This window comes from Notamacropus eugenii, chromosome 3, assembly GCF_028372415.1.
Source record: "Notamacropus eugenii isolate mMacEug1 chromosome 3, mMacEug1.pri_v2, whole genome shotgun sequence".
In the NCBI taxonomy this organism is placed as follows: domain Eukaryota; kingdom Metazoa; phylum Chordata; class Mammalia; order Diprotodontia; family Macropodidae; genus Notamacropus; species Notamacropus eugenii.
The window spans coordinates 295,713,502-295,736,972 of NC_092874.1; the positions used below are offsets into that span (position 1 = coordinate 295,713,502).

At 49.3% G+C, this 23,471-nt stretch overlaps 1 protein-coding gene across 5 annotated transcripts in view; it reads right to left on the reverse strand.

Moving 5' to 3' along the window:
- The window catches only part of TMEM184B (transmembrane protein 184B), a 50,165-nt gene that overhangs the window by 21,493 nt on the left and 5,201 nt on the right, over positions 1-23,471 (reverse strand). For all 5 annotated transcript variants that reach the window (XM_072656092.1, XM_072656088.1, XM_072656093.1 and 2 more), the window contains 2 exons: positions 1,373-1,618; positions 478-643 (listed from right to left, as the gene is read on the reverse strand). In XM_072656092.1, the coding sequence (XP_072512193.1) occupies positions 478-643; positions 1,373-1,564 (358 nt within the window). In that variant the 5' untranslated portion in view covers positions 1,565-1,618. The remainder of the gene's footprint in view (positions 1-477; positions 644-1,372; positions 1,619-23,471) is intronic.

Genomic DNA, 23,471 nt, shown 5'->3' on the forward strand with positions numbered 1-23,471 from the left:
ACAGGGAACAGAAAGGGCTCTGCCCACATGGCCCCTGGGGCACGTGACTGTGCCCGGAGAGGACTTGGGCAGCAGGTACAAAGACAACAAAGGATTTCTACCCCTCAGGATGGACCAGGAGAAAAAGTCTGTTGGGAGCAGCCTCCCTTGGGGGGGGGGGACCTCTGCCCCCCATCCCCCAATCTAGACAATGGGACATGTGCCCATTCCCTCCAACATCTCAGGAAATCTCAGCAAATGAAGCACTGAGGAAACCTGCCTTCATGCCAACCATGACACAGAAAACAGACTGGGAGTGCCCACCCCAACAGTAAGCAGGACAAGCAGGGAAGCCTGCAGCCTGGGGGCTTCACAGGCAGCAGCAGCAGGGGATTTCAGGCAAAGAGGGGCACTGCCTGGCATCAAAGTGCCCAGACTGGGGCCATATTCCCTCCCCAGAGGTCCGGGCCAGCCTCTGCAACCCCATATGGGCCTTACCCTCATAGCAGTCCCGCACAGTGCCAAAGTACACGTAGTACTGGTCATTGGTGAAGAAGAGGAGGCTGAGCCAGGAGTCGAAGGCATAGATTGGCACAATGAAGAGGATGCGGACGATGTAGCGCTGTTCGTTGGGGCAGCTGTAGCAGCGCAGGTGTCTGTAGATCTGGGGGCAGAACCAGGAATGGCGCCATGAGCCTGGGGATGGGGCTCAGGACTGCCAAAGTGAGGCAGGTCAAAGACACCCCCCCCCTGGGGTCCTCAAGAGACCTCAGAACAGGGGAAGGAGGGTCTGGGGTCATGGGCACAAGGCCAGAGGCCTGCGGCTGAGGGTCTGACCCATGTGAACCTGTGCACGCCCCAGAGTCAGTCTCATAGGGCCGTGAAGAGAGACCTGCAATAGGGGCTGGAACATGTGGGTCCAAAGCCTGGCTCCAGGAGCTCCTGGCACCAATCAGAGCTCTGTCCGCTCTGACTATGAAATGGGAAAACTCTTAGACCATCTATTTCATGAAGGGCCTAAAGTGGGATGTCAGCAACAGCTCAACTTACAGCAGCCCTAGGAAGCATCCTGGGATATCAGGAGGGTGAAAAAAGACCAGCAGAAAATGGTCTGGAAAAGGAGTGTGCTCTCCCAACCCCAAGCCAGCCCCAAACAGGTTGGTCCCTTCCCTAGGAGCTCCAAGCCAGGACGAGGCAGTTCAGGGGTTTAAGCATCCAGCTTCCATCTGTTGGGGCCCCCTGAAGTCAAGAAAGGGCTGCCTGCACAGGCTCTGGGCTTGGGATGTGTCCTCACTTCACCCAGCCATCCTGGGGTAGGCCTGCCTCCCTTCCTCCTCCCTATGGAGGCTGGAGCTCAGGGATCCAGGGAAGAGGCAGTCACCCCAATGCTCACCTGGTGGCCGGTGATCAGCAGAGCCGTCCACACAAAGAAGCCGGAGATGGCCTGGGCTGCGGTGGTCATCAGGAAGATGGGCTGCTCCATGGCAGTGGGGCTGCCTTCGGGAATCCAGGAGAAGCTGGGGGGTGAGGCTGTGGTTGGGGGGGAAGCCGGCTCAGGGGCCACCACAGCCTGGGTCACCATCATGGTGCTTTCTGGCCACGGCTCCCCTTGGGGAAGCCCTGCAACTGGCAAGTGAACCTGGAGGGAGGAAGAAATCACAGGAGTGTGAGGTCAGGGGTCTCCCTCCTCTGTGCAGGATCAAGGCAACCACAATCAACAATAAACACATGTGAAGCCCTACTACACACCAGGCACTATGCTAAATGCTGGCGATGCAAAAATAGGCAAAGACTGTTCCTGCCCCTGAATGATCTTACAATTGAATGGCAGAGATGCGTACAAACAAGCTACATACAAGATAAACAGGAAATGATAAATGGTGGGAAGGCAGTGGGATAAAGAGGGCTCAGGGGAGACTTCCATTAGGAAGGAAGATTTTAGCTGGGACTTTGTGGAAGCCAAGTAGGCCAGCAGGCAGAGTGGAGGAGGCACAGGGAAAGACGAAGATGGGATGTTTTGTTCTCAGACCAGCCGGAAGACCAGGAGTCACTGGACGGAAGAGTCTGCACCAGGGAGTGAGGTGGAAGACTGGCTCTGAATGAATGCCAAGCAGAGGGGCACAGATGTCCCTGCCCAGTAGCCTCGGTCCTCCATTCACCTGGGCCGTGCCTACACGTAGCCTTCCTTAGCAAAGGGACTTGATCTGTAGAGTTGTCATCGTGAAACTTCCCTGTCCTTTGTTCTCAATCCTTATCCCCAACTTCCGCAGAAACATTACCCCACCACATGTGTGTACACACACACACGCACACACGCACACACGCACACACGCACACACACATACACTCCTATAAAACCATGATGAATTCTTGTTCCAATTATATAGATGCACTGTTATATAATGCTTGGGCCCATTTCACAGATGGGGAAACTGAGGCTTGAGAAGCTATGCCTACAGCCCATGGCTTATTCTACAGCATCCAGGGGCCTAGCTTGGGAGAGTGCGGGATGAACCAAAGAGGCCTTATGCCCACTTTCAAGATCAGGCAAACAACACCACGCAGGGCCTCCTGGACATGCCCCAGAACATGCCCCATTCCCATGGCCTGTGAACACAAGGAGTGAACCCTGAAACGAAGGTTCAGTCCAGAGGCTGTGGCCCAGGGCTCACTGCTGCCCCCTGCGGGCAGGCCAGTAAGCATCGTCCTCCCAAGCTGGAGTAATTCCTCCACCTGCTGTCTGGAAATGTCAGAAACCTGACCAGCAGCTGCTTCAGTGTGCACCCACTGTGCTCTGATGGCACAGAAACAATGCCATTTTGCCCCAAACTGCTGAGTCTCCTAGTGACCAGAAATGCAAAATCAACAAACACAAAGAAGAACTTAATAATGAGCTGCTGGAATTGAACCAGACTGATCTGAAAAGCCATGTGTTTGGGACATAAGGGAACAAAAAACGGTGTGAGGCAGGCAGCAATTCCGCTCACTGTGCCTTGGCTAAGGCATCCGGATGTTTCACCCATAAAAAGGCAGGATGGTGCAGTGGGTAGGGTGTGAACTCCAATGAGGAAAATCCTGCCTCAGGCATTCACTAGCTGTGGGACCCTAGGCAGGTGATAATCTTTTGTGTCCTCAGTTTCCTCATCTGTAAAATGAAGGGGTTGAACTCAGCCTTCCAGTCCCTTCCAGCTCTCAATCTTTGATCATTATACCTTCAACTTCTGGAGGCAGGGGGCTGGATCAGATAATCCTCAATTCAGTTCCCAGCCAGAGCTGATTCTATGCCTAGATCTTCTGATGAGAGAGCCAGGAACTGGGGCTGGGGGGGCTCATATGAAGGAGATGAGAAAATAGGGACTGATTTAAAAACTCCCACAAGGCATGTACTTTATAAGAAGGGAAAATGTGCTAACCACTATGGCAGGGGAGAGAATCAGGGAAAGCTTCACGAAGGAAGGAGGTAGGACCCGTGTTAAATAAACCTTGGATAGACAAAGATGACCTGGGCAGGCGTGGGGAACCTTCTGCCTCAAGGCCATATGTGGCCCTCTAGGTCCTCAGGTACAGCTGGCCATTTGACTGAATCCAACTGGAGAGAACCTAGGAAGACTTGGGTCAATTAAAAAGGGAATGGAAACTTGTCTGGGCCCCAGTGAGGGGCAGGGACCAGGTCAAGAACAGGAGTTTGGAACCAGATTCTGGTGAGCCTTCAGTGCCTGGCCAAGGAATTGTTTTAATCTTGAGCCAACAGGGAATGAGGGAAGGCTTCCTAGGAAGGGAGTGAATCAATGGTCAGAGTAATGTCTCAGGAAGATTCTTCTGACAGTGGCAGGGGATGGAGGGTGGGGCCATCTGCCTCCTCTTGGGCTCCAGGGACAGACTTCAAGCTAACGAGCAAAAGTTACATGAGGGGAAGCAGATTTCAACTCAGTATCAAGAAAGAACGTCTAAAGACACAGTTTTTCAGCAATAGAGGGGCTGCCTATGGCAGTGATGCAGCAGCTGGCTAACACTAACCAGGGCCCAGCCAAGGGGAGGGGAGGCTGGGGAGGAGCTTTGTGCAGCTGGCAGAGACCAGTAGGGGTTTTAAAACTGTTCTGGAACCTTGTTTAAAAAATACATTGCCGCTGGCTTCCTCTGTAGTCCAATGTATTTTAAATCTAAAAACACTCTTCCGAGGAGTCCACAGGGCTCACCAGACTACCTGTCAGAGGGGTCCGGGACACACAAAAATGGTTACGAACCCCCTACTCTAGAGATTCTAAGTTTCTAGATGGGCTTCTGTTGGGCCAAACCCAAAGGTTTCCTCCAGCTTCTCCCTTTGACCCTCTCCTCACTTCTTTTACACTCTGGGCTCCCAGCTACTTACTTCAAGTTCAGAACAGTGGCGAATCTTTCCTTTCTTTTCTCAGCTGCTTTCTACTATTCCAAACAAAGTCACAGAAACCCTTTTATTTCCTGACTGTGAGCTTGGGCAGCCCTCTGTAATCCCTTTACCCAGAAGCCAGTGGAAACCAGAAGGGGAAACCACACCTGGTTAGATGTCCGGCACTAGGCAGCACAGACCTACCAGGAAACACTGCAAATCATGGAATTTGTCTAGATTATTCAGGCTTCACAATGAACACACTCAGCTCTGCCAATACCTCCCAAAGCCAAAGTCAGGGCATCCCAGGACTTCCTTGAAAGAAGAGGCCATGTAGTGCTAATTTCCATGCAGGTTGTAAAAGTGTGCCCAAAGACCCTTACAATGATCAAGAGCCTTGAGAAGATGGGAAGAGAGATGTGTGGGTGGAAGAGGAGACAAGAAAGATGGCAGCTTCACCCAGGCTGTGATACCTGGTTCCACACTGGAGCTTCTCAGAAACGCTAGACTTGCAATGCCCAACCCTGATATTATGAGAGCCACCCCAGGCTGTCTGCAAGTATCTCCAGAGCGTGTGATGAAAGAGGAAGGGAGGAACGACAAGAAAGAGAAGAAAGGAAAAAGAAGGAAAAGGAGAGAGAGAGAAAAAGAGAGTCCAAATCACCCATCTAAAAAATGTTCTCAGCACTTCCAGAAGGGGGAGGAGGCATCACAAGATCCCCAGATGGGGTGTTTGACTCCAGCACATGAGTCACAGCCTTAGTCCTACTACCAACAACCAAGACACCCAATCAGGTCCTGGAAATACACTCATTGCTCTAGCAGGTGTGATGTCAGGCATTGGCCAGATTAGCCAAAGAAAGGGAAAAGAACTGGAACAGACTCAGTTCCTTTCTCCAGCAGGACTAGACAACAGTGAGGGTTGGTTGCCTTGTTTTCCCCCATCCCCATCCCCCCCAACAGACATGGGTCTGAATCTAAAGAGGAGGAGATGATCAGGAGGAATGAGCTTCTCGAATTTGGCAGGGCTAGTGGCCTCCATATTTCTCCTCTGCCCAATGTCCCAACCTTGAAGCAGGTGCATGTGGGGAAAATCCCGGCTGGCTGGAGTTCAGGACCCCAAAGTGTTGGCAGGCACCAGTTTTTGAAGGAATTCTGCCAACAATGAAGAGGACTCCATGACCTGTCTTCCAGCAGGGTCAATCTGCTCTCATACCAACCCCCTCCCCACCCTCCCACCCTATGACCCAGCACATCTAGGACTTACAAAGGGCTCTTGGACAACAACCTTAAGATGTTAGCACAAGTGGCAAGATGTCCATTTCATAGATGAGGAGACTGAGCAAGCCTCAGTCAGACAGACTGTGGTGTCTATGGGGAACAGTGGCTCACAGACATGACCTCTGGTCTTTCAGAGCTCAAGTCCATGAAGGCCAGCCCACCATTCCCTCAGAATTCCATGGAAATGAAAACATTCTAGATCTCACTCTCAGTGGCACTCCCATTTCGGGACTTCCTCTGAGAGAACATAACAGAGAAGGATCCCCAGAGCCCACAGGACCACGTCCATGAGCCTCACCTTCCCTGAGTGCCTGTTTTGTACAAGACCCTGGTCGAGGCACTAGAGGGAGACAAAGATGAACAAGGCTCGGTCTCTGTCTACAGGTAAATAGACACAAGTAACTCTAAGCCTAAGGCAGAATTTAAAAGCTTGTCCTTGGAGAGGAAGAGGGCATCAGTTGGCAGGAATGGGACCTCAGGGCTCCAGCATCCCTACAGTCAGAGCCAAAGCCTGGGTCAAAGTTCAAATCTTTCTTAGAAAACAGCAAGTCATCCCCCCTCCGTGGCAGTAGGAGGAGAGAAGAGTTCTCAAATGGCAAGCTAAGGAGCTGGAATTTTATTTGGGAAATTCTGAGTACCAGTGAGGAAGGGGGTGATCTGAGTTAAATTGGGCTTCAGAGAGACTGCTCTCCCTACGGATAGGATGGATTACAGAGGAGGATGCTGGAGGTACAGAGGCCAGACATCCCATGGAGGGAAAGACAATGCACAATCAGCAGCACTGAGTCTGGGTGCAAAGACTACAGGTGTCTACATCCACAGAGACCAGCACATGCAGTTGGGGCTCACTAAGTGCTCGATGACTAAAGAAATGATTCCTGTCATTCACAGAAGTGATGCTGGGAGGAGCCGCCCATTGGGGGAAGATGAGGAATTGACTTGTAAGAAGGACATTCAAAGAGGGATGAGTGGAAGACCCTGCTGCAGAGGTGTCCTTCATGCCTTTGTTAAAATTTTAGGAGATTCCCTGAAAGCTGTGACCTTGACAATGACTGGTCAACACTGCCCTGAGATCAACACTAACCTGATTCTAAATCCAGAGCAAGTCAGAAAACAAGAGGTGTTGCCAGGGCTGGCCAGAGGGGTCAGGCACCTGGATAAGAAGGGCATCCTGAGTGGAATCCTAATGGCCCAGGGAGCTCCCCCCGCCACAGGGGAGGATCCTGAATGCTTCTGGGTCACGGACTATCAGCCTCTGAAGAATGGATGTTACAGGTCACCCAAAAAACCACAGAGGCACTGACATGGGGAGAAGAGAAGAACCATGCACAAGTGGGTGAGACAGTTATCATCAGAGAGGATGAAGGCAGGACCAACAAGGAGCAAGAGTGAGGGACAACACATTGACAGCCCAAGCACAGCGCTGGTATCTAGGAGATGTGGAGGCTTTCAGTATGTATAGAAGGACACAGGTATGGGGAGGGGGGAAGCCACAAGAGGCATTGTGGGACCAATCAAGTGAGCAAACATGAGGAAGACACTCTAAACATGTTAGAGCGTCTTATAGATGTAGCCTTGGTGATAATCCCGCTACAGTATGGATGGTCTGAAGGGAGTGCCCAGAGAGCTCTGAGCTGCCAAAGTACATACAAGGCATGGAGATGTGGAGGTAAAGGTCATGAAGGCACCTTTCCATTTGCAAAGCAAAGTGGCCCTGACACAGCAACCCAGGGAGGGAAGAGGAGGTGTTATTATGCCTATTTTACAGAAGAGGAAACTGAGGCAGACAGAAGAGTCCAGGGGCATACAGTTGGTAAGTATCTGGGAGAGGACCTGAATTCAGCTCCTCCAGACTCCAAGCAGAGCCTTCTATCATAGTGACGACTCCCAGCTGCTTCTAAGATACAAAAATAAAAAACAACATGGCTCCTTGCCTCAAGGTGCATGGAATTTAATGGGAAAGGGAGATGATGAGATGTACAATGTGACAAGGAGAGATCTAGACAAAGCACTTAGTCAGTAGGCATTTATTAAGTGCCTGATATACAGGCCAGGCACAGTGTGTACAAAGAAAGGCAAAAGGCAGCACCTGCCCCAAGGAGCATCCAGTCCCCATCAGAGAGACACCAGGCACACACCTACAAGATATGTGGGGATAAACTGGAGATAATTAACCCAGGGAAGGCATTAGCATAGAGAGGATTAAGGAAGGGGGAAGGGGAGGTTTTAGCTGGGGCTTGGAAGCCACCAGGGGAGATGAGAAGAAAGCACATTCTGGGCATCAGGCACAGTCAGAGATTTGGTTCAGAATGGGAATAACATACACACTCAGTTGGGGGTGGAAATTTGTCTTACCCTATATGGAGGTAAGAGGTGAAAGGAAGATTGAGGGAAGTGATGTTCAGAAGCAAAACTCTGATGAGGCTTGACAGGGTGAAAGGAGAAAGCAAAGCATAAATGGAGGGCGTGATAGGATGAAGGGAAATACACAGGAAATAATCATAACAACAAATGTGAATGAGATCACATGTCCAGAGGCAGGAGATGAGGGTCTTGTTCAAGGACCAGCCAGGACCAGCATCCTGAGAAATGTACATGTGGGAGCCAGGGGTAAGAAGACCAGACAGGGTGGTGGGGGCTTCGAACATCAAACACAGGCTGTGATACTGGATCCTGGAGCTTCAGAGGAGTGCCTGGAACTTACTGACTTGCTTGCTATGATCAGGCCTGTGCCTCAGGATGATCCATGTGAGGAAGGAATCAGGGAAAGCTTTGTGATAGACGTGCCACCCAAGGTGAGCCAGGAGGGAAGGATGTGGGGGGGATGTTTATTTTGGGCATGGGGGGCCAGCAGACATGAGGGGAGAGGGCAGAATGCTGTAGGGCAGAGGTTCTTAATTTGGGGTCCATGAACTTATTTTAATCAATCAATAAACATTTATTAAGCACCTACTAGGCTCCAGTCACTGGGCTAAGGGCAGAGGTATAAAAAAATGCAAGACAGTCCCTGCCCTCAGGGAGCTTACAATCTACAGGTGGGGGGGGGGGACAACTCGCAAACAAACATACAAAGTAAGCTATATACAAGATAAAAAGAGGAAAAGCAGAGGAATTAGGAAGGGTGGGGGAGGCATCCAGGGGAAGGTGGGATTTTGTAGTCCTACAGTCACTTCAACTGTACCCCTACTGGGGGCTTTCTTGGCCAAGACCCTGCAGTGGTCTGCCTTTGCCTTGGGAGGCCAACTAGGACTTAAGCAAGTCAGAAGGTCAATAGTCTGAGCAGATTAGAGAGAACATTCCAGGCCTGGAATTTCAGTGTCATTGGTCTCCTTTGTAATAACATGTACTTCATTTTATGCATTTAAATACAAGGTTCTGAGAAGGGGTCCCAAAGGAGTCCATGACACAAATCAGTTTAAGAACCTGGGTTAAGGGAAGGGCTCCGGTCATTAGAAGGAGAGTGAGGGACGGCTGGAAAGAGGAAGGCCCTGCATGTCAGGTTGGGTAGTCTGCATTTTATCCCCTGGGCACCAGGGAATCTGACACCTCAGGTTCCTGAGTAAAGGAGTGACTAGCTCGGTCCTTTGGGTAAGGGAGTTAACTAAGGCAGCTGCAGAAAGAATTGAACAGAGAAGGGCAAGAATGAAAGCCAGGAGACCTTTCAGTGCAAGCATGAGATGAGAAAGCCATTGGCTAAGAGAGTAGGGAAGCAGGGTAGGAGGCAAGACATGGCATGGAGGTGAACTGGGAAGGTTGGTGACTGACTGGATGGGCTGAGTGAGAAGGAAGGGAGCAACCAAGAAAAGATCCAAGGTTTCAAGACCGAGAGACCTGGACAGGTCATCTTTTAAGGACACAAGACCAATTCTGAGGGACTTTCAGTTTTGAAAGTGTTGAGGAAGAAGCAGGAAGTCAGACATGTGGGAGCAGAGCACAGGTGAGAAATCATAGATTTGAGACCTCAGAGGTCATGAAGGCCAATCTCAGTTTACAACTGGGGAAACTGAGGCTCAGAGAAACTAAGGGACTTGCTCAATGTCACACAAAGCTGACAGATGGAGATCTGAATCCACGATGTTTGAACTCTAGAGCCAATGTTCTTTCCCCTGGCAGATGCTGCCTCCCAGTCACACCTACATGCTTAGAGCAGGGAGGCATTTTTTATAATGATGATGCCCTGGCAGGGTATGAGATCTCTAAGACACTGAGTTCAGAAATACAAGAGAATGCCAAGAACAGTACCTTGGAGACACTCATGTCAAGGAAGCCAGAGCAGTTAAATGACCTAAAAGGAGGGGTCACACAGGTACATGACTAGGGAGGCAACCATAGTTTCCGGTGTCAAATGCTACAGGAAGGTCAAGGAAGACAAAGAGAGAAAAGACCACTGGATCCAGAAACGCAGCAAAATCCCAGAGGGGACAAGGCCAAGGGCACAAGCAGAAAGGAACTACTCTTGGCAAGAAGGAAGGCCAACTCAATCCCTGAGATACGAAGGAAGAAGGGGGTTGAGTACATGAGAGATTCTAAGTTATAGAGAACTAGAAAAGAGGGTGCTCACAGAAATGGCTGCCATCTTGGTAAAGTAGGAAGTTCTTCCCTTCTTCCTGCCCCCCACTCCCATTACTCTCTGTTTATTTTCTATTTTCTCCTTGTGGAATACAAATTTCTTGAGGGGCAAGGGGCATTTTTGTCTCCCTGAGGCCTATTATGTGCCTGATGTATCTTAAAAATGTATATATGTTAACTATATAACAGATAGTACATTATAATTTATTAGATATTAAATAGCTACTGAACAAAATTGAGGTCACTGGCTGGGAGGGAAGGCCCATGGAGGGTTTCCTACGGGTGGCTGATTGATGGTTTCTTCCAACTGTCTCCATCTATGATTTCCTCTGAACCCAAGTACTCATCCTAGAAGTCTGACTATGAGATGAAGCTCATGTTTCTAACAGCAGCACATCCCAACCAGCCAGGGAAGAGCAAGTCCCATCTGATGCACCACGGCCTGTTCTAAATGGGCCACTGCCACCCACCCACTCCCTAGCGTCAGACTGCCAAGTCTGCAGATTGCTAATTGTGACAAGCTAGTTAGTTCATCTTTCTCCTCTGCTGGGTCTTCTCCTTGGCCTTATTCTTCTCTGTTTTTTCTTAACTCCTGACTACCATAAATTTCTGAATATGCTTGGGGAAGGGAAGTAAAGGGGGAAGGCATTTCTATTTTAATTTTTAAAAACCAAAAACTCCTCTAAATTCGAGTTTTTCTCATTAATCTCAAAGGATCAAAGCCTCTTGAGATCTACCCATAATGAGTTCTCTCACACAGCTGTAACACCCACAACATCCATGCTAAACTTACAACAAATTAGCATGCACATCTACAGAATATTTGGGAAGTGATGATTTTTTAAAAAAAGAAGTCCCTCCTCTGTCTGGTCCCATGCTAACAGACTTTGACCTAAACTCTGCTCAAGCATCTCATGATTGCTAATAGACTCAAGCCTCTGAAAAGAAGGGATTCCCTTTCTCTTGCTTCCAGTCTCCTATATTCAGGAATAGCTATTCTTTCAAGCTCCCATACAACTTTATCTGCTCTATTAATTTCTGGTGTGTGTGTGACTGCCCTTTGTGCCACATCACCATAGGTCAGCAAACTCAGTAGTGGGTCCTCCTCCAAGGAAAGAGGGCTAGGGAGCTCCAAACAGGTTAACCTTTTGAAACGGGATCACCTAAGGCTGGAGTACGGCAGGGAGGGAGAATGTTTTGCTTCTCCCTAGAAGCCCTTATTCAAAGGCCCAAGGGCTCTAGAACCACCTGGCACTTGAATGTCTCTGGTAGCCACCAATTCCCCATTGGTCTAGGAAGAATGCTGAGCCATCATGAGAGACGTAGAGATCTGAGAGTCCACCTCAATCCAGGTAGCTTAATACAGAGTTTCTGTGTTACTGCTGCTCCTTTTAAAGACCTACAGAGCCTCTAGAAGGAGGTGAGAACCATGTGATTAGGCCTAAAAGGGACCTGGGAAATTCTCGAATCCAGGACAGATGCAGAAAACAGGAAGCCCAGAAAATGGAAGTCACACAGTCATAAGGGGAAGAGCCAGTCCTCAAACCCAGAGGCCAAGAAGAGAACTCCTGCCTCCCTGGCCTGCCATTCAAGGTCCCTCACCCTCTGTTCCCCAACTAACAAGTGCTTTACAGGAACCCTCTACTTCCACCCACCTCCAGCCACACCAGGCTTTCCCCCATGCCCCGCCTCTGTTCACATCCAATTTCAGGCCTGGTGTGAGCTCCCCCAATCCCACCTCTTCCACAAAGCCTCTTTCTCAGACTCTAGGCTTCTCCATGCCACTCACCCAGCATTTAATTACAGACTACCTTGGAACCACGGTCCTGGGTTCCAATCCTGGCTCTGTTCCTTACTACTTAGAGTGATCCTGGGCTGAGGTGAAGAGAAAATGAGCTACCTGTACAGTTTTTCATACATTTTAAAGTGCAACATGATTGCTAACTATTCGAAATACAAAAAACATGCTTATATGGGGCCAGGTCCGTGGGTAGAAGGCGGGCTGTGCAATTAGAAGAACTGCCTGTGTCCCACTCTGGCTCTGACTCTGGGAAGGTCCCTTAATTCTCAGCCAGGCAATCGGTCAATAGGTACTTAGGAAGACCTCATTAGGTGGCCAGTCCTCTGCTAAGCACTAAAAAGCTAAAGAAAAAAAGCAAGACCAGTTTCTGCCTTCAAAGAGCTTCTTTTCTCTAAGGGGAGATAGCAGGAATATAAGTGGATACAGACAAAACATATCCTGGGTAAATATCAAAGGAATCTGGGAGAGGACGGTCCTGGCGGCCAAGGGTATGGGGAAATGGCTCCTACAGGGAGGGGGATCTGAGTGGAGCCTTGAAGAAAGTTAGGGATTTTGAGAGGCAGAAGGGAAAATGTTTCGGGCATAGAGGACTGCTGGGCAAATCATGTTGATGGGAGAGGGAACACTGTGTTAGAGGGACAGCAAGGAGGCCAAGTGACCTATGGAGGGTATGAAGGGGAGCAATGCCTAAAAATGCAGGAAATGGGGAGGGAGGCAGAGTCAAGATGGCGGATCTGAGGCAGCCACAGAACTGAACTTTCCCTGCCTTCCCCTCCAAACAACTTCAAATAATGCCTCAAATCAAATTTTAGAGCAACAGAGCCAACAAAAGGTCAGTATGAGAAATTTATCCAGCCCAAAAGGTCTGTAGGAGAGCCTATGACAGGGGGCTGGGGGCTGGCCTGGAGAGCCACACCAGCAACTGGGACGGGCCTTGGAGGCAGGTGTGACAGCAGCAGCAGCTTCAGGACTTCTCAGCTCAGAGATGGAAAAGGGGTGAGACGAGACAGCTGGTCAGAAAGAGGTCCCAGGGGACCCTTTGCCAGCACTGGGTCAGCTGGTGCTGATTGGCAACTCTACTGCCAATTGGATCACAGTTTCAGGGCAGAGAGGAGTGCTGGGGGGTCAGTCACAATGGAGCAGGGACCCTGATTGCATTTCAGGCAAAGAGGAGCATTAGCACTTTCGGCTGCAAGGAAGCAGGGGCCTTTCCTAGATAAAGACCGGAGCACACAACAGGTGAGCAGTGTCCACACTTCTCCACAGATCACAACTCCTTCAAAGCACCCAAAATGTGCAGACTCCTAGAACTAGCTCTGGAAACAGCAGCACGAAAAAGCCTGAAGCTTGGCACAGTGCCTCCCCACCCTAAGGTGAGCACAGCCCAACTTTCACATAAAGCTCAAAGTCAAGAAACAGGCTGAGAAAATGAGCAAACAACAACAAAAGAACCTAATCATAAAAAGCTACTATAGTGCCAAGGAAGACTAGACCACAAACTCAGAAAAAGACAATGGTGTGAGAGCACCTACAAGCAAAAAGCTTCAACTAAAAATGCTCTTTAAAGCCGAGTCCAACAAGAAGTCCTGGAAGAGTTAAAATAAGAGCTAAGAGTATAGAGGAAAAACTGGGAAATGAGTGATGCAAGAAAATTCTGAAAAGAGAATTTACAGCTTAGCAGAGGATACACAAAAACTCACTGAGGAACTCCTAAAAAACAAGAATTAGCTAAATGAAAAAGATGTACAAAAGTTCACTGATGAAAACAATTCCCTAAAAATGGGAATTGGGCAAGCTAATGACTTCATGAGACACCAAGAAATAGCAATACCCCTACTAAGTGTGTACCCCAAAGAGATCTGAGAAAAAGAAAAAGGACTTTTTGTACAAATATATTGATAGCAGCTCCTTTTGTGACAGCAAAGAATGAGAATCAGAGGGATGTCCATCCATTGGGGAATGGCTGAACAAGCTGTGGCATATGATTGTCATAGAATACTACTGTGCTATAAGAAATGATAAGGAGGGTAGTTTCAGAAAAACATGGGAACACTTACATGAACTGATACAAAGTGAAGTGAGAAGAACCAGGAGACAACTGTGCATAGTAACAATGTTGTAACTATGATCACCTTCAAAAGACTCGGCTACTCTGATCAACACAACAATCTAAGACATTTCTAAAGGACTCACAATGAAAAAATGCTCTCCACCTCCAAAGAGAGAACTCTGAGTGCAAACTGAAGTAAATTTTCTTGCTTTCATTGGTTTTTTTTGTTTTTTTCCCCAATGTGGTTAATATGGAAATATGTTTTTCATGATTTCATATGTATAATTGGTATCATATTGTCTACCCTCTCCATGGGTCAGGAAGGGAGTGAGAGAGAGGGAGCGAATTTGGAGCTCAAAACTGAAAAATAAAACCACACTAAAAATAAGTTATAATTTTTTTAGAAAATAAAAGTTAAAAAGCTAGAAGTGACTAACCATGATCCCAAGGGACTGATAATGAAGCATGCTACCCTACCTACCTCCTGGCAGAGAGGCAATGGACTCAACACAAAGAATGAGGCATCCATTTTTTGACATGGCAATGTGGGAACTTGCTTTGCCTGACTAGGCAAATTTGTTATGAGGGTTTTGCTCTTCTCCCCACCCCCCAAAGGGATGCAGGGGCAAGAGGTAATATGGAAAGAAAAATGCTTAGCTGGAAAAATAAAACTGTTAAAAATTACAAGACGAGAAAGGCAGGAAGGGGCCATTTTGTGAAGAGCTTGAAATACCAAACCATGGGGGTCATATCTAATCTGAGAAGTAAAAGGAAGCTCCTGGACTTTATTGAGTGATGGGGTGACACAGCCAAAGCTGTACATTAGGAAGACTGCTTGACAGTCATGTGAGTGATGGACAGGAGCTGAGAGAGATGAGGTGGGGAGACCAATTAAGAGCAGCAAAGGTGGCAGCTGTATGAGTGCAGTGAAGGGAAAATATCAGGAGAGATATGGAGGTGTGGAGACACAGCAAGTTTGGGCAACAGACTGGCCATGTGGGGGCTGCAAAGGAGGGAAAAGCTGGGTGCATGGGAGGACGGTGGCACATAGATGCCAATGACACAGTGCCTGACAAAGACAAGGACAGTCTATAACATCTGGACTCGTTACTGAATTTCCCTGGGGTTTTTTGTTTTTGTCATTCGATACTACTAGTAAAATGTATGTACAGGTTATGGGAAGGAGCTGTGGGGCTTCCTGAAGACAGCATTATCTGGATGGAGGCCTCCTTGGGAGGGGACAGTGCAATTCAGGAGATAAAGGCTGCCCAGAGACCCTGAGATATGGGCAGTGGAAGGAACTCTCAATCTGCACCTTCCTGGCTGGGTGACTGAGCAAGTCACTAGACCTCTCGGAGCCCATATGCTAAATGGGCACAATAGCAGGTGTGCTGCTTAGTTCTTGGGGCTGCTCCAAGTGCTCTGTAAACTCTACAGGCTTTAGAAATGTGAGTTATCACACTTAGTTCTCAGAGCGAGGACTCGTCTATAAGAGCTGTTAAGTAGAAGTACATGTGTGACGGAAGGAGCCTGGCCCCCTGCAGACTGCTGGTGCTCTGAGTCAGATACGTGTCCGACCCCATAGACCATGGCATGCCAATAGTGTCCATAGGGTTTCCCTGGCAAAGATACTGGAGCTGCTTGTCATTTCCTCCTCTAATTCACTTTACACATGAGGAAACTGAGGCAAACAGGGATAAAAGACTTGCCCAGGGTCACACAGCTAGTAAGTATTTGAGGATGGATTTGAATTCAGGTCTTCCCAACTTTAGACCCAGCACTCCATCCACTGAGCCACCCAGCTGCCTCCTGGCACGCGGGACTATGGCATTCTTATTTCATTTTTGCATGGCACAAAGGGATTTCACAGAGAAGGAGGAGACTTTTCCACTGGGCCTTGAAAAGGGCAAAACTAGAAGTAAGGGACTATGGGGACAGCAAGGTAGAATTCAGGTCAAAATAAGGAAGGCCTCTGGTAACAAGAGCAGTCAATGGGGAGGTGGCAAGTTCTCCCACTGGAGGTCTTCACAAAGACAGGATGACCCCCTGCTGGGGATGTGATGGAGAGGGAGCAGGTGGGGATTGGAAGGAGTCCCCTCTCAAGCCCAAGACTCCAAACACTCACCAACTGACTGATTGTGTGTTGGGCCACACCAATGGCATCCAGCCAAGAGACACCCATCAGAGGTAGAAGAGGAATCATTAGGGAGGCTACCAGCTCTGGCATCTTCCTGAGCTCTGATGGTCTGTAAAGTCCTTGGCCATGATCTCATATGACCTTCACACTCACTAGTGAGGGAGCTAATACCATCTCCATTTTACAGATGAGGAAACTGAGGCTCAGAAAAGGTTTACAGACCTTTCTAGCACAACTATTAAGTACATGAGGCAGGAGTCACAGCCAGGTCTTCCTGACTCCTGAGTCCAGCACCCAACCTCCACAGTGTGGGTCCAGGCCATGGAAATTCCTAACATGCATCTCCCATCTTTCCCTCAGATGATCCCATCCCTGAGCTGGCCAGATTACACAAGGCCAAGGCCAAGCCCAGGAGAGTCATGGTCCTGATTTCATTCAGAGAATATCTATGGATTACCTACTGTGGTCAAGGCTCTCAGGGAATGCACTCTAGGAGACATGATCCCTATCCCAGGTGCTTTCTACCTAGTCAGGTAATGGCAGATACACCAGACAGCTACAAAAAAAGTGATATCAACATGGCTCCTGCCATGTGGTACAGAGGAAGACGTCCACTTCTGGCCAGACTGAGCAGGGGACTGCACCACGGAAGTGCAATTTCAGATGGACTGAGAGGCTGGTGGAGGAACAAGAAAGGATGGTCTGGCCTTGTTGGCCCTGCAAAGGTCGGGGAGGCTATACAAGAGGAGGCTAGATGCCAGCAAGGAGATCCTGGCAGGAACTGAGGGTAGCAGTGTAGACAGCACTGGAGAGTTCCCAGGGGCACAGAGGGCAATGGGTTACAACTGGCGGTTAAAACAGCAATAACAGCTATAAAGAGATTTTGCTCTAAGGTTTACAGGGCACTTTATACACATTACCTTGGGTGCAGCCCTTTGATTGAGTCCAAGTTTTACAGAACAAATCCTTTAATAAAGGGTATTTGTTCTTTGAAGTTTGGATTCAGTCAAAGGGCCACACTTGAGGGCTTAGAGGGCCACATGTGGCCTCAAGGCCGCAGGTTCCCTACCCCTGCCTTAGATGCTTTTATCTCCATTTGACAGAAAGAGAAACTAACATTCAGACAGCTGAAATGATCTGCCCAGGGTCACACAGCTGGTTAGTATCTAAGGCAAGACTTGACCCCGGTCTTCCTCACTATCACACAGTCACTCTCCTGCTGGTGTAGGCGCTGGAGGTGGGACTGCACATGGAGAATTGGTGACGTGATCTAAGCGGTGATTTTCTGACACTGGATGACGCCATGGCTGGGTTCTAAGCCTTAAATCAGCAGATGATAACAGATAGCACAGACCTCTTCCTTTTATCCCTAGGATCAAAACAAGAGGAAGACTGGACACTGGCTAAAATGACCTCTGCTAGGCCAGCCTCCTCACAGAACTTCCGGCTGACTTGGGGCAGTAGTCCCTCCTATCGTTTGAAAGAAGAGATTTCTGTCCTCCATCACTCAGCTGAACCCAATGGAACAGGAGATTGCTCACTAAATCTTCATGGGGAAGTACAATCATGATCCCTCACAGGAAGTGGCCCCAACCAACATGGTCTCACAATGGCAGTACCATTAAGCATCCAGGTAGGAAGGTCTGCTATCCCATCATCCAGCCAGGGAGCACCTTGTTCCTGTGGAAGGCCCTTACCTGCAGACAAGGATCATGGTGGAAACCAAGTGAACCTTCCCACTGCCAAAGTAAGCCATTGCTAGAAGCCAGAGTTAAACAACATGGCAGATTCCTACCTGACAGTGTGGCCAACTGATGATGATAAGGATGAGGACAATGATGGCGAGCATTTCTATAGCACCTGCTATGTGCTATTTACAAATACAATGTCCTTGGCCACCTCCCTCTGACCCTCAGTTTCCTCATCTTCCAAATGAGATGACTACACTGGACCGTCTCTAAGCACCCATTTCAGCTGTAACATTCAGGTTCCACGACTAGAAAGGAAGGTTCTGTCAACGCAGGGCATCATCTCACCTGGGCATCCCAGAGGAATCATGGGAGATAATTAAGAAGGGCTGGGGAGGACTCTCGTCCCCCTCTGTAGAGAGTGAGTTATGGACACCAGGCCTGGGAGACTGAAGGCTGCAAAACTACCCAGCAAGTGTGTGGTGCTGCCACTCTCTCATGCACCAGCCAAGTGGACACACATCATAAACTCCAGCTTAACTCTGCAACCTCCCTGAGCCCTTTGCCACCCCTTTGCTACTCCTCTCAGCAGGTCTCTGGCCCCCTCTCCACACTTCCCCAGGCAGCTCCCTTCTGGCATTGTCCCACTTCCCAGAGCCTGGCCCCTCCTTCCAGAACCCAGGGTCACCTGCCTGCACTGGGTGAGAGCGAATTCCACAATCTCACTTTAATTTCCAGGTTCTCTCACATATATCAGACACAAATGGGGGCATTGTCTCAGCTTGAAGCTGAGGCCCCCAGAGCCTGGAGGCCAGGGCCACTCTCTGAAGCAGAAAGGAACTTGGGTCTTGGAGGCCTCTGAGACTTGAAGGGCTCCAACCGTATGATGCCTGGAAGGGCTCATGGAGCCTGCTGATGCCCTAATTCCAAAAGTACAAGAACAGCTGGCTAGCTATTAGTAGAGAGGGGACCTCACAGGGGGCTAGCAGGCGCCAGGGATTTCCTCCCAGTCTTGACACACCTAACTGGGACTGCTTCAGGGTTCAGAGGTCAGAGGAAAAGCCTGCCTTCCCCCCTCCACTCCCCTCCCCTCCCCTCCCCTGGGAGCCACAGAGGGTAAAGGGTGGCAGGCAACAGGTTGCAGAGAAGGGGCAGAGTAGCCACTTCATTGTCCTCTTACAGATGCCAACCCTTCTTAGACAATGGATGGTTGCTCTAAAGAAGCCAAAAGTGATTTTTGAATATGTTCTCTTTGTAAGGCAAATACTGGCCCCCAAATAATTTGTTCTGGCAAGTCCAAGTCCCCAGCCCTACCAGCTATTCCCCTCCAACAAAATTTACCTAAACTGGGGGCACATGCCAGTACAGATGGATTCTAAAGCCAGCTTCCTTCCCCTTGGGGCACCAAGATCCTGTCCCTGGGCCATTCCCTATTCTGGGCCTGTTACTATCACCACAGAAAAGACAAACAAACATGCCAGCGGCAGAGGGTCTCAGCCCTAGGTTTCCTTGGTTACTGCTCTCCTCCAGTTTTCCTGTAAATGATGACCCTGAGGGCTGCCTGTACCAGCAGCAGCAACAGCAGCAGCAGCAGCAGCCTCAAGGTCCTCGAACCCTGGCCTCCCTAGATGCAGGCTGTCCTTGGAGGCTAGAGACAAGAGAAAAAGTTCCCTAGGTAGCAGCAGCCTCCCACCCACAGCCCTGGAAGGCTAGCTCTTTTTCCAGGCCTCTGTCAGGTGCCCAATCAAAGCCCACCTCCCCCAGGACTCCTTCCCCCCAGTCATTATCTCCTATTTATCCTGGAGGTGGCTCATTGGTGTCTCCTCTGCTAGACTGTAAGGTCCTTGAGGGCAGGGACACTCCTTTGCCTCTTTTTGTATCCCCAGAGCTTAGCATAGTGCCTAGCACACAGTAGTTGCTTCATAAATGGTTCTGGCTCCTTCAGGAAGAAAGCCCAGTCTGTGTTCTGAGCCTGGAGTTTAGGTTGGGGTCTCCAGACCTTAAGGGCAGAGCTTATTGGTCAATCCTGAAGCCCAACTGGGCTGAGGGCCAAGCCACTCTCTGGCACCTAGCCCTGCTGGACCCTCAGTGAGTTGGGATTCCCAGGCAGAGGGGAGCCCCTCTCCCTACTCTAGGATATTACTGTCGTCAGCACATTCCACTCCATTCACTGCACCCTGCTCTCCTTAACCCACTCTGGCTTTGAGGGTTCAGGGAAATGAAAAAACCAAGACTCGTTAACATCCTTAATTGGTTCTGGAAAGACAGGATGGTAAGTGAAACAAAGCTAGGTGTGGGGGAGGCCACTGGCCAGCAAGGGCTGGGCACTAGGCACTAATGATGTTATTGCAAGAAAGGAAACACCTTTTTACAAAAAGGCCCAGTGCCCCAGCCTGGCAGTTCACAGGGCATTATCTCCAGCCCAACCTAGCCTTTTTCTCCTGGCTCTATTTCTGTCCAGGGCCCCAAGAGACTTTCAGCTGCCCAGGTTCACAACCTCAGTTCTGCCCACCCCCACATCCCCTCAGCTGCCAAAGCTTGTCAAGTCTCAGCCACAACAACTCTGGCATCTGTTCCATGCTAGCTCAGGGTCGCTGGTCTGCACTGCCATTAGGGCCTCTAAGTGGTCCTCCTGCTTCCTGCCTCCATGACTGCCATGATCATATTCCAAAGGCACAGGTCTGACCATGTCATTTCCAACTCAGAAAACTCTGGTACCCTTCCGCTGCCTCTAAAACAAATGTAGCCCTCCACAGCCTGGTCTAGGGGCCTCCGTGTCCTTGTACAGGGGTCCTTAGTGGCAGCACCAGCCTCCAAGGCCTGGTCAGAGGGGCCTACTACCACAGTCTGATGGTCTAGAGGGCCTCCAGCCTTTCTAGCTGGATTTCACACCACTGCCCTTTCATGAATTCTGTCCCCCAGGCAACTGAGGCTCTGTGATTCCCTGTCATCCAACCTTGTATTCCCCACCTAGGAATGATGTCAATTTCTCTTTAAAGCCAGTATCCCATTATCACAGAACTATCAAGACCCAGGACCCTGACATACTAAGTTTTCAATGGGCCCTGATTACTGAAAGGAAATCTGGAATGTGTTTCTGGTGTTATTTTAAAAGTATGCGGTGGATTAACACAGTCCGCAAGGTCCAAGCTGTATGCTCCACATAGTGTAGATGAAGGTCAGAGTCAGGTGCAGGAGACACCAAGGTTAGTGTGAGACCATGCACGCAGACACATGCACACATGCGCAAGCACACATAAACACATATACAAGTGCACACACACACAGAGACACACTTGCCTTTTGCTGGATCCCCTAGCCCCCTCATGGGCCCAGTTCAGACACCATTTCCTCAGCAGGCAGCTGGCCAGGCCAGGTCAGGTCAGGGAAGGTCTTTTCCCTCCACTAGACAGAACAGACATTGCGTCACTGACTCCCTATTGCCTTTAGTATGTGATGCTGTCTGGTGGGTCATTTGTTTTATCATATTCTTCTGTTACATTTCATGAGAGTAGGGATGGTGTCTTATCTAAACTTTGTGCCCTCTCAGCTGGAAAATGAGACCAGAAGGGCTTGGAGGCCCCTTCCAGCTTTAATGAAGTCACTTAGATTTTCTGGGCCTCAGTTTCCTTATCTGTAAAATGAGGGAGCTGGACTAGTTGGCCTCTTGGACTCCAGGGCCCAGCCTAGATTCTTACACACAGGAGACACTGAATGTTGGTCCAACTGGTGTTCTAGAGAGGTAAGGGGAATCATCCCAGCAGCATAAGAAAATGCTCAGATCATGTTTGTTTGAGTTTGTTTGTGTTTGTGTGTGTGTGTGTGTGTGTGTGTGTGTGTGTGTGTGTATTATGTTTTAGTTTGTTATATGATTTCTCCCATTTATTTCAGTTCATCTACACAGCATGACTATAGTGAAAATGTATTCAATAGGAATGTATGTGTAGATCCTATATACAACTGTATGCTGTCTCGGGGAGGGAGGGGGGTGGCAGGAGGTAGGTAGGGGAGGAAAAATCTAAGTTTTATGGTACTGATTGTAGAACATTAAAAATAAAAAAAAAAAATTAAAAAAAAAGAAAATGTTCAGACTGTAGGGTCCCATGATTGCTCCTCCCCAAAGAGGTTAGAGGGAAAACAAGCCCAGGTGGGCACGAGCACAGAAGAGAGGAGAAGGTGGGCCCCAGCTGGGGAGAGCCTGAACCTCATGTAAGAGACACGTCTGGAAGGTGAAGCATGCCAAAGCCAGGCAGAGTGAAGAAGATCTGGAGCTTCCACGCAGATAGTGACCAAGACAATAGAGGGAGTGGAAGCCCGGGGCCTCGAAGCTGAAAACCCAGGCTAAAAACAAGAAGAGGGCCAGCATTCTGCCTGCTGTTTGGCCACTCGGGTATGGGAGCCAACGAACTGGGTTAAAATCTTGGGATAACAACGCTGATGAATGCTGTGGAATATGGACGGCATCTGCCTAGCTCTCCCTTCCAAAAGGCTGTGCATGGTTTCAAGTTCTCATTATCCACTGTGCCTCTGATAATGTGTGGCTGCTGTGGTGTGAAAAGTGATGCCATTCCAGGGTGGGAGCCGCCGTTTCCCATTTCCGCCACAGCCAGGAAGGACCAGGAAGCGGCCGTCTAAAAAACTTCCCTGGCCCTGTCGCCAGGCTCAGACTGTCACACACCAATAAAGCCCATGTTTCCGAGCCAGGCACTGGATAGCCTCGGGGTGGGGGGAAGGGGGGAGGGGGTAGTCCAAGTACTTGTCCCATGGTCTTGGCCTCATTCAACATTTCAGTACATGTCAGTGCCCAGAGCTTTCTCACTCAGTATCTGGGTGTAGATGTTGTCAATTCATCCACTGGTTCATGAAACAAGTTTGTGCAAGGTGAGAAGAGAGGGCAAACAACCAAAACACAGTCTAGATGTCCAGCCTAGCCTCATCTTCTTCCCCTGACTAGTCCCTGATGAGGTGAAGCTGAGTAAGAAACGTAATCTTCCCATGTCCTTGAGAAAAGATGAGAGTGACTTTCTGAGCAGTAAGAGTTTTCTTTTCCACTGACCTTTCCCTTCCCTTCCCTTCCCTCCCACCAGAGAGAGATGATACTTTCCGGAATGGATCCAAGCCGTGACAGTGGTGGGCCACGCAGCAGCCTGTGGGCTCACCCTAGATAGGCAAAACTTGCTAAGAATCCCCCTGCCATTGAAGGGGCAAAGAGAGGCTGGGCACTCACTGGTGACTGACCTCATGAAGGGAGCTCTTGTCCAAGATGTACTGGCCTGGAACGCCACCGAGACCCCCTTGCACTCTATGTGTCAGAAGGTGAGCCGTTGTAAGACAAGTGTAGCAGAATGAAACAATCGCCAGTCAGCTGCTGACGGGAAGACTTGGGGTAGAGGAGTTTCCTGAATAGCATCCTGGAGTTTATCTCACTCAAACAGGGGTCTTCAAAGATAAAACAAAAGGCTTAAACAGAGTGGAAGGGGCGAAAATATCAGTAGCTTAAGTGATAAGACTTGAAGAGTCTTTGGGAGGACCAAGAAAGGGGAGGGAAAAGAAGAACAGGGTCGTGGAGGGAGGGAGAAAGCTGAGGCCAAGAAGCCATT